Here is a 20,152-nt window from a genome sequence, read left to right as displayed (position 1 = left end):
ACCGCCCTGATCCACCAGCTGCGGACATCACCAAGTTTGGATGGGACAAGAAGGAAGGGGAGGAAATCATCTAGCCTGTCCTGGATGCAAGCCCTATTGGTCCTCCTGCCCAATTGGTCATTATTGCTGTAGTTACAAAGCATGTATGTGAGTTAGCATCCAACAGTTTCTAATTTCTGGGGAGGGTACCCATACTCTTTGGGGTACTCAACATTTCTGGGTTCACATTAGCCTATACTGGCAAGTATAGAATACTATGCCACAGAGTGTTAACAGCTTTTATTTAATATCAAGACAACAAAATGTGTATGCAGATTCAAACACATTTGCGTTTACCACAGCAAACAACCTTTATCCCTGTTTTAGTTGCCTTAGGTTCAAGATTACATAACTTTGAATATTCTATTGGCTGTTTGTGTTATTTTTATACATATTTTAGTTGCCTTAGGTTCAAGATTTCATAACCTTCTTTGAATATGCAATTGGCTGTTTTTTGTGTTCTTTTTGGAAATAATGAAAATCCGCTTCCAGTGTAGATATAGAAAAATAACAAAATATCCACAAAAATATACAAAGCTACTCCTATGGAAAGGCTATTATATATGAATTTACTTACATTGACCCTATGAACAATTTAGTAAGGTAAGGTTTTGACCACTTAAAGGGGAATTTTGGACTAAAGTTTTCTTACCTTTTCTATGACGTTATGATATCTTAGGATGAATGGTACTGTAGAAAAATGTCAACTCTACCCCTGAGCCGCCACAGCTTAAAAGGTGCGCGGATAGGCCTTAGGTTAGATCACATTTTTTTGGTGAGATCTGACGTTCATAGTGACAGAACACTATGCAACCAAAAAAAAAAAAAAAAAAAAACAGAAGTCTCGCTAGACGAGATTGAAATCTCGAGATTTCAATCTCGTCTAGCGAGACTTTTTTTTTGTTGTTTTTTTTGTTTTTTTTTGGGGACAGTGTTCTGTCACTATGAACGTCAGATCTAAAAAAAAATAAAAAGAAAAAAAAGCTATTAAAATATGTGATCTAACCTAAGGCCTATCCGCGCACCTTTTAAGCTGTGGTGGCTCAGGGGTGGAGTTATGAAAATGTTCTACTGTACCATTCATCCTAAGATATCATAACGTCATAGAAAAGGTAAGAAAACTTTAGTCCAAAATTCTCCTTTAATGTTACCGATATCTGGTCTCGCCCAAGGACTATGAGTTAACTAACAAGGTCAAGGATTGGCATAACAACTGTAAATAAAACTGATCACAAGGCAGTTATCCAACTGTGAGTGAATTCATGCGGAGGGAGTTAGGGAGAGAAGGTTGGGAGTGGAAGAAAAAAGAAATCTATCTTGCGTCCTTGACACTATTAACATAAACAAGTCTTTGAACAGGGGATCGAGGACGAGGAGGATCTAATTAATATGTGAAGGTAGAGATACTGAGTCACCATGGAACATGCAGACAGGCTGTTCTGTTGGCTGGGTTACATAACCCTGACCTCTGGCACGCTGCACTTTAGCAGTCATATATTATTGCTCGTTACGTGCGAAGCGTCACATTAGGTAATGTATTTTTCGATTAGACCATTTATGAAAAAAGATGACACGTCCACAGAAACTATATTCAATTCTACCTAATAGATTCTATGAAAATATATGCACGCTTGCTATTTAGCATGAGCATATTCGTTGTTCTCTAAACGCATTTGGCCTTAACATTGAAGTGTATTTAGTGTAACACCCCCTTCTTATAAAGCGTGATGGACTGGTCCTGCATGGCGTAAAGTTTCCTTCCGCATTGTGCACAGTGTGCTTGTCAGCGGAGAAGCGAAGGTAAGCACCTACCAATTGTGTAAGAAATGTACTGTTTTTTCCTCGATACATCGAAAATACCACAGTTAATTGGTGACTGATAATGAAACTCAAATTCCAATACGACTGGTAAACGTTTCATTGATCTTCTTCAGTTATGTTATCCAGAAAGCAGTGCTTAGATAACAGTGGCACGCAGAGTGTGTGGTTGTCTTATCTCGGTATCAATTTTCTTCTTGTTTGCACAATACTTTGATGCACTTTGTTGTCCAGCTTTCGCGTCGCGGTGCCAACCCTACGGTGCACTGAGGTGGCTGTTTCAGGGTTCGTTAACCAGCCTTTTAGCTGTCATTTCTTTAACCAATATTCCAGCCAGTGAATAGTCAGGGCCCACGTATGATGCATGTCCCGTTAAATAAGCTACACGTTGGGTTTACTAGTCTCAACTTTGTGTTTTGTTTACCTTTAGTTATCCTGGCAGATGTGACTAGGGATGGGACGATATGAAAGTACATGTCACGAAACGATAATAACGATCAACGCCCCATCCCCAGATGTGATATTTCAGTCCTTAAAGTCTTTGTCCCAATCTTGTTAGAACTTGTAATGTGATGATCAATTGATGTAGAAACGCAATATGTATGCTGCTTCTCTTTTATGCAGAGGCAAAGTTTGCCCCATTAAGTACCTCTCACTCCGAGCTGTATAGCGGAGTGAGAGGTACTTAATTGGGCTAGGCAAAGTAAACAAACAAAAAGTCTGTGGTGGGTGAATCGCCATAATTTTACTGGAAATGCTTTAACTTGTTAAAATGACATGCATGAATCAAAAGAAAAATGCATGTTTAATTTTGTTTCTGTCTGGAACACGCATGTCAATTGAGTAATACATGATGTGCCGTGCCATTATTTCATGTCGTTACTATTATGGAAGAAAATCGGAAAATCCAATGACTGGTTGGATGGGAATGTCCGACTTCATTCAATTCCTCAGTAGATTACAAGTGAATAACGGTGCTACTGCCATCCTGTAACAAACACATTACGTGGAAATGTGTGTGTGTGAGCCAATGTGTTGCTTTAAAGATGTCTTATGCTCTTTAGAGACAAGTGTATGTCAACAGTGTAAACCCCCGGACAGCTGATCTAGCTGTCTGGCCACTATTTTGGTTGCTATACCCACTATTAGGGGATTTAGCATGGCACAAGGGGCGTTCCCGTGCAAAAGTTGATATCTTCCGACACCAGCCTTATCCCTAAAACACCTGCACTACCAGTTAATATTATGCATAGGTGTGCTTTGGGCGTTACATTAATAAAACCAATCACAGTGCCAGATGCCAGTGCCTTTAAGACCAGGCTGTGCAAGACGTTATCCACAATGCTATCATACTCTTCCTCTCTGCCCATAGAAGAGCGAGAGGCAGTCCGACGTTGCCTTGGAATACATTTATATTTGATACACAGAATTATCACTCACACATTGCTGGTTATAGATAACTTTAAATTACAGCTATCGCAGATCAAACACCATTTTATTTGTCTTTGATAAGCTTAACTGGCAACTGCTGATAAAAACACAACTTATTGTCACAAGGAATTAAACCGTCACACTTTTGTGGACTACAGTAATAACGTAATGACAATCACTTAATTCAGACGTGCCGCAGTTTAGTTCTGCAGCCGCACTGAGGCACTTCAATATGTAATGTCGGACATAACTTGACGTTTGCTTCATACGCTCTAGCCTTTGATTGCCTTTCAATAAAACCATATTTGATAGACATAAGTATCACTTACATGTTACTGATTATAGAGAATGTTATAATATTGTAATCCGTTCTTTATTTCCTGCGCAATGGATTAATGAAAATGAAGTGTGTATTTTGGCGAGAATGGCATCCCGCACGATGCGCAGCAAAAATCATTGTCTTTGAATAGACTATCATCTTATATAAACACAATTGACACAAGGAATTGACACTCTCACTTCTGCTAAGTATAGGAAAATTTGAATCGCAGAGATTCGTTAAGAATTAAGAGAGAGGGGGACCTCTGAATGTTGTGTGCCTAGCCCGACTCCCAACATGTTCATTGCAGGCGCGCTCTACAAACAGATTTGGTGGATTTAGAATCCACTATGTGCTTTCCCAAACGTGTGTGGGTAAGACAGCAATTTTAGGGATGGCGTAACAAAATGTCCACGGCCACACCTCCAAGGGCAAATAATAGTGTTGACATAATGTATTGCAGGTAGTGCGGCCGTAAGATTTAGGGACAGCGCCTGCTGCCTTGTGCGTAATTCGCGAGTAGGGGGTAATGCCAAGGGATAGTGCAGGATGGAAAATAGGGCCCTTAGGCTCTAATGTAGCCTGACAGTGTATCGCGGGTTCGAGTCCCGTTCCCGACTATATTTGCTGCATGTCTCTCCCCACCTCTCTCTCCCTGTTTTCTGTCCATCTCCACTATACACTATAAATAAAGGCAGAAAAGCCCCCAAAAAACAAAACGGTGTAAACCGACAAACAATCTAACAAAGTTTTCATTTGATTGCGTTAATTTTGTTAGTTGGCACTGCTAATAGAAACTTGTCTTACGAGTGTAAAACAACCTTCTGGATTGCTTTGAATTATATATTTTTTTGGAATTTGTCACATCATGTATTATTGTGTATATTCCAAACTGGGGGCTCTATATAAATCTAAATGGTTGCCGTTCAATAAAGGGAGGATGATAGACTCGATAGTTAGCCAATCCAGTGAAAACCTTTTAATCTCCAAATGAAGGGTCACTTCATTGACATCACTTGAGTAGCTTCAACAATTTCAGGGTCTATGGCACACTTCAAAAGCCACTGGATAGCTCTTTAAAAAAAAAAGATATTCTTCTTTTGGGTCTTTATTGATAGTACACGGTGAAGAGAGACAGGAAACAGGGAGAGAGTCTCTCAGGGAGTGACATGCAGCAAAAGTCCGGCGGGCTCTGGAATCGAACCCAGGTTATGTGATGCGCGCCTTAACCACTCTGCTATTGGTGCCCCCAACCACTGCATAACTTGAAAATAGTGTATTTAAATATTAAATATTGAAACAATGTGGGCTCGCTTTAAAGCCAAAAAACTTTAGTTATAAAAGAGTACAAATTCAGTTTGACTTAGAGAGAGAGAGAGAGAGAGAGAGAGAGAGAGAGAGAGAGAGAGAGAGAGAGAGAGAGAGAGAGAGAGAGAGAGAGAGAGAGAGAGAGAGAGAGAGAGAGAGAGAGAGAGATAGATAGATATATGTGATGAGCTTGTAGATCTGCTATTTTGGAAAAAGGTTGACAGTCTTTGGAAAGTGTGAGTAGATGTGGCGGCAGTGGCTCAGGGGTAGAGTGGCCGGTAGAGCGCCCGGATGGCAACTGCAAGGTTCACAGTTCGATCCCGGGCTCCCCTAGAATTAATGTCGAAGTGTCCTTGAGCAAGATGCTGAACCCATAATTGCTCCCGATGAGCAGGTGCCTTGCATGGTTTCCTCCGCCATCGGTGTGTAAATGGGTGAACTTTTGATGGCAACACACACACACACACACACACACACACACACTTTAAACCATAGTAAATAGCTAATCTACAAGCTCAGTGGAGCCAGGGGGAAGCACCCCACACCCATCACTCCTGCCCCCTATACCCCTCCATCCCCTTACTACCATCAGCTATTCAAGTAGGCGTTTAACTGATGACAATTAGGAGAATGATAACGGGTGCCCCAATCTGATCAACCGGAGGCAAGTCTGCACCCACACACGACACAAAGACAGATACTGAGTCAAACTGAATTTGTACTTTTTATAACTATTTTTTGGGCTTTAAAGCGAGCCCAAATTGTTTCTTCAGGAACAATATTTCTAGTTATTCACATTATTTTCATACTCCTCAAACCATTCAGTGCCCCCCCCCCTGTGAATGGGCATAAGGCAGTTCATCCTTGAAAGGACCACTTCCATCAGGATAGAAATGTTATCATCATAGGATAAAGGTGATCACTCAGAATTTGTATTGACTTGCAGCAGTGACCCTTCCCACACATAACAGAATCACTGAATGTTATTTACTTAATTGTAAAATGCTGTAGGGAACACTGCATTTATTTCTCCACTCATTTATTCAGGTTTTTCTTAATTTTGCAGCCCTCTGTACTTGTATTGGTCCACAGCAAACAGATGTTACATAATTTCCAGAGTACAATACTCCAGTGAATGTAGGGCTAGCAGCAGCTGCAAATTCTTAGGGTGAAGCCAAATGCTTTGTTGTATAATCAATTTCGAACTTAATATAGCTAAGCAGTGTGTGGGCTAGGGTTATGGTATTGAAAAAGATGTCCGTCTCATGGTTTTCCACCTCTGGATTATTAGCTGATTGGATCAGAAATGGCCCAATCAGAAACCTGATCACCTCTACTCGATAGCCAAGTCAGTACTGTAACTTGAGAACTCTACTTGAGAACATTACGTTCTTTTGAACATTGTCTTACAGTATGAGCTGCTGCAGCATACAGTAGCATGTAGTGCATGTTTGTAGTGTCTGCGTGTTACAGGCCCTGTTGAGTTTTGAAGGTGTCATGGTAAAATTGTAGAATACTAATGCTTTACAAGAGATTATGTGTCATTCACAAAACCTTTCTTAAATTCCTCTTGCTAGTTGCTATCGTTTTTGAGAAAATAATATTGATATTGTGCATGTGTCAGGTGTACCAGACTATGAAGGCCAATTGTTCCTGAATTGAATGGGCATGCCTCTTCATATTTCTGGATTTGCATAGGTACGCTAGTTCGGTTCGAGACGGATCTATGCAATGCCCAGTCTCCTGTCCAGGAAAAAACAGTGACTTATAAATAAATAATAAATTACTTATGGTGTTGTTGATGCTGATACACCATTCATGAAGTCCAAAATAAATGGTCTGATATACATCTGTCTGGAATATCAGGTGCACGCTCGATCAATGATCAATGATTGCTTGGTTAGAGGCTAAAATGTCAGGACTAGTGGTATTTGTTGTTGATATCAGTAAAGCGTGAAATAAAGAGATGCCACATCTGCTGCTTACAACACCTGTTCTGCTAACCAGTTTGTGTTGAAAGTTCCCAAAACAAATACTGTGCTGAGTGGGTCTGTCATCGTTCCAGTCTGCTGTGGCCAGGGACAGGAACGACTTGCAGAAAAACATATAAACGGGACAATTTTATCCACAAGTCAACACACCTGCATTACCAGTGACTGACCTTTTTATTAATACAATTAATTAATATATAATTATATATATTCTATTTGTATTAATATATATTAAAAGCACATATCAAGTGAAGTAGGTGCAGTTTATTATAGCTGTCATATTTGGATAAAAACATTGGCGCAATTATTGGTGAGACAGCACGGTCAGGTTTCCAGTATAGTAGTACAATAGATGGGAAAGAACAGATCTCAGATTACAGACGGGTGGCATTCTAAGGCTACTCGTCTAGGTCTAAAGCTGAATGTGTATTTTTCTGTATCTTTTTAGCAAAATAGGCATTGGCCCACTTGGATTTAAAATCAGTATTTACCACTTAACCCATTAAGACCTGTGGCGATTCTTAATTTTTTTTTCTAAATCCTATTTTTTTTCAAGATTTTTCAAAAATAGCAGATCTACAAGCTCATAGCGCACTCGGTGCCGCGCTATGAGCTTGTAGATCTGCTATTTTTGAATAGCCAAAGAAATCTAAAGTGACACAGATGGGTCTTAATGGGTTAATTGCCTTATGTCGTCAACAAAATGGTTTGCAATGGGCAAATTGGTGGGCAACTATCAGTAACCATAAGTCTTGATACCCTGATACCCGTCCAAATGATTGGTTGTTGATCTCTACTTTTTTGCCCTGGCAGAGTGTAAACATGGCGGATGTAGAAGAACCTGAGGCCACCACTCCAGAGCCCACGCTGGAGGAGGAAGAGCCTCTCATCAGCAACTTGGACCTCCTCCTCTTCTCCCTCATCATTGGCCTTCTCATCTACTGGTATATGTCTCGCAAGAAACCAGACCCCATCCCTGAGTTCAGGAGGCTTGACACGCCGTAAGTGTTCTTGCAGAGGATAATGCCAATGTTTACTAAAAAGCCTGGAAATGTCATTAAGAACAGTGTCTCAGGTAGAAAGAGAGAAAGGTAGGTGAAGACTCTCAGAGCTCACTTTTACTAGGGATGTCCTAATCTGATTTCAAACATCACGTATTTTAAGCCCAATCAAATTCAGTTCCTTGGTATATTTGACCCCAAATTAATTTGACCTTATTGTGCTCCATCTATGTCGACTGTGATATACTGTAGTCAAACAGCGTGTAGCTTATCCTCTTACATCAGACACATTCAGAGACACACAATACTCTGTCTCTGCTCATCCTACAAACACAGTTCAAATGTTGTCTAAAAGAAAGTCAACTTGGGGATACCAGTTTTTGCTGCAATAGTCCAGTAGTTGATTAGTTTCATTGTCAGAGAGAGAATTAACTTATGTTTGACATGCTGCCTTGATGACTGATGATGTGAACAATACAAGCGGATTAATGGTCTAAATGGACATCAGCCTCAACATTTACAGACATGAAGCGTTGCAGAACAATCATGCCAGCAGCCACTTGTAATTGTCATATAGTTGAAAACTATTTTTGTATTGGCGCTTTGGTTACTGAAAACCCAGAAGCTTATGAAACCTTTCCTTTAATGTACTAGAAAGTGTGCACTTTTTACAGTAATTTTACTTTTGGTATGCTATCGGACTTTTAGGAGAAGTCATTCTGGAGTTTCGCAAGACATTGGCTGTGTGTGAAATCACTCACTATTCCAATATACAGTATAGAGAGTTCACCATTTTGTAGTGCTGTCCAAATGTATAGTGAGAATTATTATACCCTATATAGTGCTCTATCATACCCCACAATGCATCATGAAAGTAGTGTACAACCGGTGGTCACTAACCAAACACTACAAAAAGAAAAAAGTTATCAAATCAAACTTTATTTATAAAGCACATTTAAAACAACAGAAGCCGACCATTTTTACTATTCTTTGCTTCTGGGGGTCCCTGGAACAAAATATTTTGAGATGGGGGTCCATGGCCAAATACATATAATCTTGAAGGTCCTTGACATGAAAAAGATTGAGCACCACTGATATAGAAACATATGTTTTTCAGAATAGTGTTGGAATTTAGGAGACATATAGAATCGGCTTCAGGTCTTAATGGGTTAAAAGCCAAAGAAAATCAGATTAGAGGAGAGAATGCAACCTGTCATACCTGCTCCTAAGTAAAGACCCATGTCACATGAATGGGTGTGTACAGTGTTGGTCTGTGTCACTGTGTGCATACATCGGTATTAATGATAAAAGCCTCTCATTCGTATATTGTATGCGTGTGCCTGTGTCAACGCCCAATTGAACACCATAACAGGCAAGTGTTCTTGTGCAAGTGCTACAAGAAGAGGAAACTAAATGCGCTCCACAGTACCACGGTGTCGTTCGTCAAGAGAGCTCAGAGAGCAGAGCATGCTGACCTGCGTACATTTACACACATTACACAGCCCCCATCCCCCCTACTCTCTCTTCTCTTGTCTCTCTCTCTGGTGTCACAGTTAAAGGCCCTATCTCCTCTCTCTTAACCCTCACCGTCCCTTATCAGTGGATTGATATTAGGTTGAGTTGGCTTTCAATGGACTCACAGCCAAGTCCCTCCCCAGCCACAACACAAGGGCTCTGATTTTGTTTTGAGCGCTGGGCTTTTCGCCAATGGGTCTGGGAACAGTCACGTTCGCTGCTGTCCCTGTGTGAATAGATACAGTGTGTTGGGGAGGGCTGCAGGGCTGAGCGCTGGAGTCTGTGTAAAGGGAGACCCTGACCATGTGTGAAAACAGGAGGAGATTGGCTTGGAAAGAGGAGGGGGGGGGGCTTGTGGAGAACGTGTTCAGCTCTGGGAAGAGGGGTTTGTCTGAAGAGGGCGGGAATATAGGAAGGGAGCGCTGAGCTAGACTCCCCTCCCCTCTATGGGGACGCATTGGTTACCTAACTGTGTTATGAAGGGGGCGTAGGCTTCCATGTCTTTCCTGTGCAAGCTTTTGTTTTTGGCCTCAAACCCATTTTGAAAGTTCCCTGGAGAGGGAGCAAGGAGGACCCAGCCAAGCGTCTTTTGTGAGTCCTTCTCCAAAGGTGGAAAGTTGAGGCAAGACAAGCAGCCCTTTCTTTGCCCCAAGTTACTTTATTTATTTTTTTCCTTCTTCTTCGTCTTCCTCTTCTTCTCTCCCCCTCTTTCTTTCTTTTTTTTTTTTTTTCCTGTGAGGAAATGCTCTGCCATTGGGGTAGGACCATGTCACAAATGGAATCCTTTTATGATAAATGAGGTTGCTATAGTAATGACATTCCCCTCTCTCCTCCAGTGGGATGGGGGTGGGGGACCCTTGAGTAAAACTACTATTCAGATCCCCCCCCCCCCTTCAATGGTCCACAGAGGAGCTGATAACTTGCCAAGCAGTTAGAATGGACTGGGGAGACTTTTCGTGTTCCAACACCTTTCAGATTGGAGAGGAAAAGGGGCGGGGATGAAGAGGAAGGCATTTTCAACCCTCGAGTGTTTCAGTGTGTGTTTGTCTGACTCAAAAGTGCGGATCTGCAGCTCGGCTGCGTTTTATGGGAAAGTCCGTTTCGCACCATTGTGTCTGCGGAGCTCGCCAGACGTTGACAGGGCTTGTAGGGCTGCTGCTGCTGTGTGTGTGTGTGTGTGTGTGCGTTTGGTGCAGTTCTCTCTGTGTGAAGCTGGTGGCTTCAGTGGAAGGAAAGGCAGAGTTCGTTCTGAAGGCACTAAGGTGACGGCAGGCAGCAGTTTGGACCCCAGGAATTTTGTTGTCTCTCTCCGGACTGACTTATTTACTTTTTGGGTCCTGAGGCTCTGAAGTATTGTCTTCCTGCTCTTGAGTCTTAGCGTGGCTGAGTCCAGGGTGGCCCAGCCCGTGGTGGTGTTCTACAGGGGCAGTGTGTCATGGGCTGTGTCTTTTCCCTGCCACAGGACAGGAGAGATGCTGCTGAAAGGTCAGTAGAAAACCTGTTGATTTGTTTTGAAAGACTGTATGAACTTCAAAATGTGTTTTTGAAGTGTATCTGCCTAACCATTATTGGGTACACAAAAAGAGATGATGATGGAAGCAGAAATATCTCATTCTTACTTTGGTTCTGAACACGCCACTGAAGCCGTTTCAGTTAAAGTCCTGTACTGCCTCTCTTATGATGCACTCTGGGAAGGGGGGGGGGGGCGTAACACTTTTATTGACATCATAGAGCAGTGTTGAGTTGCTGTGGTGCCTGGTGGCTCATTTCCAAGGCAACATGTACTCAGTGCTGTTCATTTGCCTCTACCACAGATTATCTGATATTCATTTCGGGAAGTGTTCCACCAGGAAGCATGATGACACTTATACAAATGTCCCTTCTTTATGGCTGCTTGGTTCTTTCATCAGCACCTTCCCAAACGACAGCGTAGCTGGTAATCATCATCATTGTTTGTTTGGCTAGCAAACTCCCATCCATATTTCCATCAAAGCCACTTGTGTCATGAATGGAGCTCTGTTGCACTGGGGTCTTTAAAACAATGGGTCGGGACACAAAATGGGTCACATTGTTATTGGTGGGGGGTACCCACACGACAAGAGTTAGAGTACATGAATGTTTGAATAAACCTGACCTAAAAATTACAAGACTACATTTGCCACCATTTAGTGTCCCTCTAACCACTTAAAACCTAGCGTCCCTATTCTGGGCATGTCATGATAGGCGAACGTTCTGCAAAATAGGCAAACTGTAGATAGGCTATTTTCAACACAGCATTTCTGAATGTAGAGAATAGCCCCATCATCATCACAGGGGAAATGCTTAAATACTCTTATTTTCAGAATGGTTCTCTTGGGGGTCAGTAACCTTTTGAATCCACTGCACTGAAGGTCAAAAATGGCATATGAGAACATTATCACGCAACACATTTAAGGACAAGAAAATGGGTTTTAAAATGTGTTTTTTACTGAGGCAGAGAAAAAGAACGGACTATTCAGTCACAGGCTGAAACACTGACGAAACACTGATGAAAGCCCGCGGCTGAAACATCTGGTCTCTTTCTCTGCCTCAGTAAAAGAAAGGTTTTAAAAGCATTTGTGTATCTTATTGTGAAACTATAAATTATGTTAAGTCTCATAGGAGGTGAAACATAATTACTTAGTCATTTGACTCTGTTGAGTTATGTTAGCAGAACCCTCCTCACCAGGGCCAGGAAGACAGACAGAGCTCATTGATAACAGTCCTTGTTTAGTCTTTATGGAATGCTGAGGCTTGGAGGCAAAAGCTTGTTTCAAATTTCTATCTGGAATTCACACCGCTCTTGTGAGCGCAGTTCGTATTAACCACGAGGGCCCCATTTTATGGCATGTTCAGCACAGATTCCACATGTCTGCAGTGCACTCCCCACGCACCCCTGTCCAAGCTTTCGGGAATTATTCCTCCTAGTATTGTAGATTTAGTAAATTTATCAGTTGTTGGGGTTAATAGAACATGTAAAATGACGCAGATGCTCTTCACACAGTAAAACCCTCTGTGTTCATTTATCCATTTGTAACTCCAACAATTTTTTACCAACTTTTTTACTGTGCAGAGTCAGACTCTGCTCAAGCTTCACATGGGCAAAAGGAGAAGCAAAACTGAGAAATGATGAATACCGGTAAACTAATTTGGATTCCAATGAGGAAAGGGTACATTTTTAAGTAGTATGAGCCACGTGACCTCCTTTGTGTATTGCATGCATTTTGACAGTGAGAGAGCATGAAAGAGACCTTGATTTTACTGTGTGTAGACTTTACATTTCACTTAGCCTTGTTGGTAGTACCTACTGCCATATGATGATGTGATAAAATAATAATCGAACTAGCTATATTATTGCTATATTATTAACAACATTTTGTTTTACTTATTTTTGTCTGTTCTTCCACATTCAGCACATAGAGAATTGCAGGTGTCTGCTTAGACCTTTGATGGTGAATGCAGCGGCATTGTCTTTTTATTTTGGGTGATGAATAGATGCCGTCTATTATAATTTTTTCTTTTTCAATTTGTCGTTTGATCTATGTGGTTCAAGGCATGACATTAAACCTGCTCTTATTTGCCTCTAATGTAGTATTAATGTAGCTTTTGATGTTTTTTGAAAAATAGTATTTGATTTAATACTTGACCTGATTAGTGTTACTTTTAACTTATGTAGTTTGGTAGCTTTTAGACAAATGAGTGACTAACAGGTCACACACATAACATAAGTTATCGTCATACAGCTTTATTCCATGCCTTTGTTAAATTAACTCCCTTCCCCCATTTTGAACATTCAGTCTGTCTTCCATTATGCCTTTCATTAGCCTTTCAGTCTACTTGCTAAACCAAAACTTGACTACCCTGGCTTCCTCTAGCCATTGTTTACCTAAGAGATAAAGGATACTTCTGCCTATTCTCAGCCTAACAGCCCATTGACATAGACGTTTAAATATTAACTAAACGGATTATCCTCAATATCACCAAAATCCTCTTGGTCTTTGATGGTATCTAATAAACATGATGGCAAATGGATCTATGTCATCTACTACCTTTCAAGTTTGAAGGTCTGTCTGAATAGATGGCCACCCTCGTATCGGGCAATAATCTATTGTTTAATCACACTGAACTGGCAAACTCACTTGTGTATCATTGTTTGCAACTGAGGCAAATATTTTGTCTTTTTTCAGAGCACCCACCACAAGAGAGACTAGTTTCATTGAGAAGATGAAAAAAACAGTGAGTAATCATACAGTATATTGCATAAAAGTGTTATTTTTCAGTCACTCATATTTGTGCTGCTTCAAAAGCATTAAAATCTTGTTGGCATTTTCATGGTTTGAGTCATAGCCTCTGGCTCAACGAAACCAAGACTTTTAGACAATGACTGGTGCCCACAGTTGAGAGGTTCCAGACACAAGCATAAAACACTAACATTCTTTATTCCTTATGCTTCAGTCTGGGGTAATGAGTATGCCAACTATAACATTCCCTTCTGATTTAGATATAGCGCATATAGGTTTCGAAAGAGCATTGAGATTTTGATAGATCTCAGGTTCAAGCTGGCTTGAGGGGAAAAAAAGAAAATTGGCAGTGTTGGACTATTTGATATTATTGTAAATTGTTATGGAAATACAAGATATTCAGCAACTTTGGATTGGTTTTGCTTAATAAAAATTTCATTTAGAATCTTAGGTCTGAATAAAAAACTAAATGCTAATGTGGCAAAATTGTTAACAAGGTTTCTGCATTGGAAGAAGTATCATGGATGGATGCACAGTGTGGCAGGATGTTTGTTTGGCTGGAGAGTCTTAAGACCCACTGACAATCTGTTTGTTTTAACCTTGGCCAGGGCAAGAACATTGTGGTGTTCTACGGTTCTCAAACGGGCACAGCAGAAGAATTTGCAAATAGACTGTCCAAAGACTCTCAGCGCTACGGCATGAAGGGGATGGCTGCCGACCCAGAAGAATATGACATGGTAATTTACATCTACGGAAGAATTATAATTGTCATAGAGAGACTTCTCGTTTAGATAAACATTCTTATATGGCCATTTGGCTGGAACACTTAAATGCCAGAGAAAGTTTTATATTGTCATGGGGGGGTTACTGCGAGTCATAAACTTGATGTGTTACCATGGCAAATACATTATGTTACCAAACATTTCAGTAGCAGTCAGATTTACAGTACATGAGTCTCAAAAGTATTGCTTCACAAAGTAATTTCCATTATTTATTCTACAAGGTAAAAAAAAAAGTATATTACTAACCCACTTTTGTGTCAGTAGTGACATGACCAGACCTTATAGTGTTTGAGTGTTTAATTCTAGGTTTTTCAGTGGAAAGGGCAGATCTTTGTAGAAACCTCTTCCCCACCCATATTAATTTCTCACGATAATAAAAAAGCGTGATACTTTCATCAGGAAAATAAATTCACTTCTGTGGTACTACTGACAGCACAATCTCATTAAATTTGGTTACATTTGTACACTGTCAGAGGTAAATGAACTCTAAGGATTTAACTGTGTATATTGCCTATGCTAATTCTTTCCTCATGTCCTGTGCTCCAGGGTGAGTTAGCTCGCATGTCTGAGATTGAAAACGCCCTTGCTATATTCTGCGTGGCCACTTATGGTGAAGGAGACCCCACAGACAATGCCCAGGACTTCTTTGACTGGCTACAGGAGAACGACGACGAAGACCTCTCTGGACTCAACTACACGGCAAGTCTACAAGAGAAGACTTTTCTGAGCCTTTATTTGATTTGAGGTACATTTGCGAGAGACAGGAAATACGGAGAAAGAGTAGGGGAGTAACTTGCTGGCAGGTAATGGAACCGGGGACTTGCTGTTAAGCATTTGAGCCCATGTGGTGTAATAAAGGCATGCCTTTATTACAGGGATAACACTGCCATGCAGCACCAGAAGTCTTGTGTGCAATGGTAAAATGAGGCTGCATGATCTGTGTAGGGTTTTGCGTGTGTGATGAAAGAATAGTCCTGATGTGTTGGGTGTATCTCTAGCCAATGTGCGTCCTGCTTTTTGTTGTTTGCCACCATTAGGAGATAGCTGCCCTGCCCTCATTTTGAGTGAAGAACTTTAACTTATGACTGTGGGAAAACTAGGCTGATTCTCTGGCACGTCCTCTTCCTTCCTCTTGCCTTTCATCTCCATTGTCTGTGTTAGATTGGAATGACTGCTTTAATTAGTCAATGAGAGAAGGAACTGTTTGAAAGACCACTAATGTCATTGCTGTACATAGTTAAGTAATGAACAGTAAGTACATTTGGTTCCAGGTGGGGGGGTGGGGTAATTTAACTTGTTTTGCCACATTCAAATTCTTTCTTGTTTATACAAGAATAATCAAATACAAAGGATACTCATTAATCAGCTCAGCCAGCATAACTTAACGGTCTCAATCTGATGAGTTATTTGAACATAATGGATCTTTAATTCAACGTCCTGACAATGTCGGTCTGTTTGGGTTTAAATCCACTTCTAGCATTAACCTTTTACTGTATCTTGCACTGCTTGGCAACAGCTGACACCATTATTTCTGTGTCCTGTTCTGTCTGTAGGTATTTGCCCTGGGCAATAAAACATATGAACATTTCAACGCCATGGGGAAATATGTTGACAAAAGACTGGAAGAACTAGGGGCTAAGAGAGTCTTTGACCTGGGCATGGGAGACGACGATGCAAAGTGAGTCACGTGTGTGTGTGTGTGTGTGTGTGTGTGTGTGTGTGTGTGTGTGTGTGTGTGTGTGTGTGTGTGTGTGTGTGTGTGTGTGTGTGTGTGTGTGTGTGTGTGTGTGTGTGTGTGTGTGTGTGTGTGTGTGTGTGTGTGTGTGTGTGTGTGTGTGTGTGTGTGTGTGTGTGTGTGTGTGTGTTATTTCAAAAAACAATTCCTCAATTAACATCTTTTTAAAGCAACGGTTAAATCAGATTTGACTGACTCTATTTTCCAGCCTGGAAGAGGACTTCATCTCATGGAGGGAGCAGTTCTGGCCAGCCATGTGTGAGCACTTTGGAGTAGAGGCTTCAGGAGATGATTCCAGGTTCTTATCCATGTCACTGTTATTTTTAACATGGTTTCATCTTTAAAATAGAAGCCCTTTATTAACAGAGAAATCATTGATGTTCCTCCCAACCACTCCTTCCCCTTTTTAATTTAGTTTGACTATATATGTGTAAAATGTATGATGACTGCAAGCCTTTTGCCTACACAGCATCCGTCAGTACGAGTTGAAGGAGCACACAGACCTCAACGCGAACAAAGTGTTCTCAGGAGAGATTGGCCGCCTGAAGAGTTTTGAGACCCAGAAACCGTAAGAACCAGAAGACACATTCACCACCTGTTCCCATACATTATTGCAATTCTGTACCTATCAGTCAGTGTGAACCTTTTACCTCTTACCCATAGGACGTTAACAAAATATGAGGCTTTCTGCCCTCAGATTTTAAGGATATCTTACAACTGACCTTTTTAACTCATTGAGTGCCAGAATTATTTCTGGCTATGTGGTCCCAGTGCCAGAGATTTTTCAATTTATCTTAGATTGTCAAGTAGTCACAGAATGTTTATCTCCAGTATAATCGATCCCCTGATGGGTGCTAATCACTGAGGGTTGCACTGTGTGGTTTCACAAATGTCAGCGAGGTCATCGCGACCTTGTTGTCTGATGTTGAAAATAGCATTCATAGTAAAAAAAGGTGCATAGGAGCCGAGATACAGCCTTTTTCAGTAATAAGTTAAACAAGGAGTGAATGGAGCAGCAAATCTTCAGATAATGATATCTTGGGTTCTGAACATAAAAAAAAAGAAGTGTTTTTTCCCCAAAACACGTCAAACACGTCATTGGCACGTTGCGCCATCGCGGTAAAACACGTGAAACACGCCAATGGCACTCGATGAGTTGATCTGCTTTGAGAATAATAAGTAATCAACACAAAATTACTGATTGTAAAATGTAAACTCCATGCAGATTAAAGTGTAAATATTATGCATGTTCAGGGTCCTAAATTACCAGCCAAGCACCAAATGCGGGTAGATTTTCCATTTGGCTTGAGTTACAGGTCAATGCAAAACTCAAGATTTTAATATTATTTAACGATAATCATGATGTCCCATGACATCAAAGGCTTTGGTTGTCTAGATGTCTGTGGCTGTATTATTATTCAGTAAATTGTCTCATGATGTCTCATGACATCACAGCCTTTCATTGTCTAGGCTTCTGCAGCTGTTAAATGATTTGACTGTAAACTTGTAATTGTGCCACCTGTGGTAGCCTGGCATGGCCAGACTAATATTGCTGCATAGATATTAGTCTGGAATCTCTGTGTGGAACCTGCATTTCCAAGGGGCGGATTAAAAAAATGCCTCTGCCTAGTGATAAACCCGCCCCATATTTACATACTGGTTCCTGATTGGTGCCCCACGACTTCGGGGTCAGTTCGTTTTTTTTGTTGCACTGGCAGATTTGTCTAGTTTCCAGGCTAAACCTGTGTTCTTGTTCCTAATTCTAACACTCCAGTTGGACGCAACTGTATTGGCTTGGCATTTTCAAATACAGATATAAAGCATTACCGGCTTCTTTTTGCTTTGCTGGCACCACCAGTTCCGACACTCGTCTCTCCCAACATGGGACAGCGGTCGTCTCTCTGGACAGCCTCAGTCTTTGCGAGGCTGTGATCTTTGGTTTTGCTCTTGTCTGAGCACGCGGGTAGACTTAGAGTAAACTAATTACAACTATTTTGGTTATTGGTACGGGGAAAGAAAGGGTCCTTGATATTGTCTGTGCTTTGTCCAAACAATGTGGCCCAATGTCCCAATAGTAAGGAAATATCTGCGCTGTCACTGCGTTGGATTTAAGACCAGCTCGGGGCTGGTCTAAGCGCAATCACTTTTTTTTATATGTTTATTTACGGGAAGGGGCACGTTAATGAACATTCAATACATGTACAAGAAATTAATCAATTGAACATGATGTCATGTAAACATGCCGGATTTAGCTAGGAGCTCATTTCCATCCGTAGTCCCACATAAAAACATCACAACAACAATATGACAAAAACGGAACCGCTTACAAATAAATGTAAAAAATACCATGCCTAATTTAAACTAACAACCTAATAACCCACTATAATGTCTAATACCTAACCAATAGAATATCTAAAACCTATTTTGGCATATCTAAGATTTAAAATGTATCGATGGTCACATGTATGAGAAATGTTTAGCCATTGTTTTAGTTGTGTTTTAAAGGTACACAGGGTGGGGATTTCCCTTAGAGTGACTGGGAGGCTATTCATCGTAGGCTTCCCTTTGATGGAGAGGACATTCTGTCTTGCATAAGACCTTGTTGGCTCTCTTGAAAAGTTGTCAATTAGTTGCAGGACTGTCACCAGCAAACGACCAGTTTGTGAAGCAAAAGCAATATTCAATGTGGGATAAAATAATGCAGGTGGAGTTTTAGACAGGTTGTCAGGAAGGGCCTAATCTGTTTAAAACTTTGCAGATTGAATTTAAGTGCATTTGTCACCACCTTGACATATTTTTCAAAAGTCAGGTTTGGATCCAATTTGACCAATTTGATTTTTTTAAACTTCTTTTCTCACTGTGCGTGAGATAGCAATGCACAAAAACCTTTGGTAATTATACAACGTGTGTGCAAGGCGTGAAAATGACAACTGCGTTGCTGTCGGTTGATAACTTGCAATGACGCCGGCTACGTTCTGTATTTGTGCCGCTTTGCGCGGTGTGCAAGATAGGGCACTAAGGTTTGAGTGTTCCAAAATCAATCAATCAATCAACTTTATTGTCATAACACAATTACAGGTAAAAGTGAGGTGAAACTTGTATTTATGCAGGCTTTCACGTTTGCAGTTTAAATAATCCATCACTTGTCGACTTTCACTATGCTGGCCTGAGCTGAAGGCTTATCTATTTTCTATGCACATTGTGCACATTAACTTTTAGCAACAGCAATGTGTTCAGCTGTGGTTGAACCACATCTAGCCAAGCTTTGTAACTGACCTTCTTGTGGACACGACAAGAAGACTTTTAGACGTAGGTAATAAATCTCCATTTTAACGTCTCAACTCACTGGACGTCTTTTTTCATGGTCACAAAGAAGTAGGATAGTTTTATCTAATTATTTGTTCATATCTTCTCATTTGGATCCTCCCTTTACAATCTTCTCTGACCACACCAATATGATGTGTTATGTAGATTAAATATATGTAAACGCTGTGTATATACATTTCACTTTTTCTTTTGGCTGGTAAAAAAAGAAAAAGGTTAAAACTAAGGTACATTTCTGCCCCTTTGTATAGTTATTGAATCTGGCTTTTTTCATTTGCTGATATTCACATGTTTTTACAGGCCGTTTGATGCCAAGAATCCCTTCCTGGCCCCAGTCACTGTAAACCGCAAACTCGGCAAAAGTGGCGACAGGCATCTTATGCACCTTGAACTTGATACAACAGGCTCCAAAATCAGGTAAGTCGAGGTAGAAACATGATGTGGGGTTCTTGTGTTCTGTGCTCTCTGATATTCTCATAGTATTAGACCATGAGAGTCACAACCATCAGAGCTGAAATTGTTACTGTTCAACTGCTGGTGACCTACTGTATGCAGACAAAATTGTGAAAGACGGGCAGTAAAATTCACTAGCATTTCCTACTTTTACTTAGCAAATCTTAACTGCTGACT

The 20,152-nt window shown here is 40.8% G+C and overlaps 1 protein-coding gene across 1 annotated transcript in view; it reads left to right on the top strand.

Moving 5' to 3' along the window:
• The first annotated feature begins 1,829 nt into the window (after positions 1-1,829).
• Positions 1,830-20,152, top strand: part of LOC308084995 (NADPH--cytochrome P450 reductase-like) — a 24,322-nt gene continuing 5,999 nt past the window's right edge. Inside the window, 9 exon segments of the mRNA XM_080428005.1 lie at positions 1,830-1,839; positions 7,720-7,907; positions 13,628-13,676; positions 14,290-14,418; positions 15,010-15,162; positions 16,017-16,141; positions 16,407-16,496; positions 16,668-16,766; positions 19,823-19,939. Of these exon segments, the coding sequence (XP_080284131.1) occupies positions 7,729-7,907; positions 13,628-13,676; positions 14,290-14,418; positions 15,010-15,162; positions 16,017-16,141; positions 16,407-16,496; positions 16,668-16,766; positions 19,823-19,939 (941 nt within the window). The 5' untranslated portion in view covers positions 1,830-1,839; positions 7,720-7,728.

Source organism: Gymnoscopelus braueri, assembly GCF_963280865.1.
Source record: "Gymnoscopelus braueri genome assembly, chromosome: 5".
Classification (NCBI taxonomy): Eukaryota; Metazoa; Chordata; class Actinopteri; order Myctophiformes; family Myctophidae; genus Gymnoscopelus; species Gymnoscopelus braueri.
This window is presented reverse-complemented; position numbering and strand designations above follow the sequence as displayed.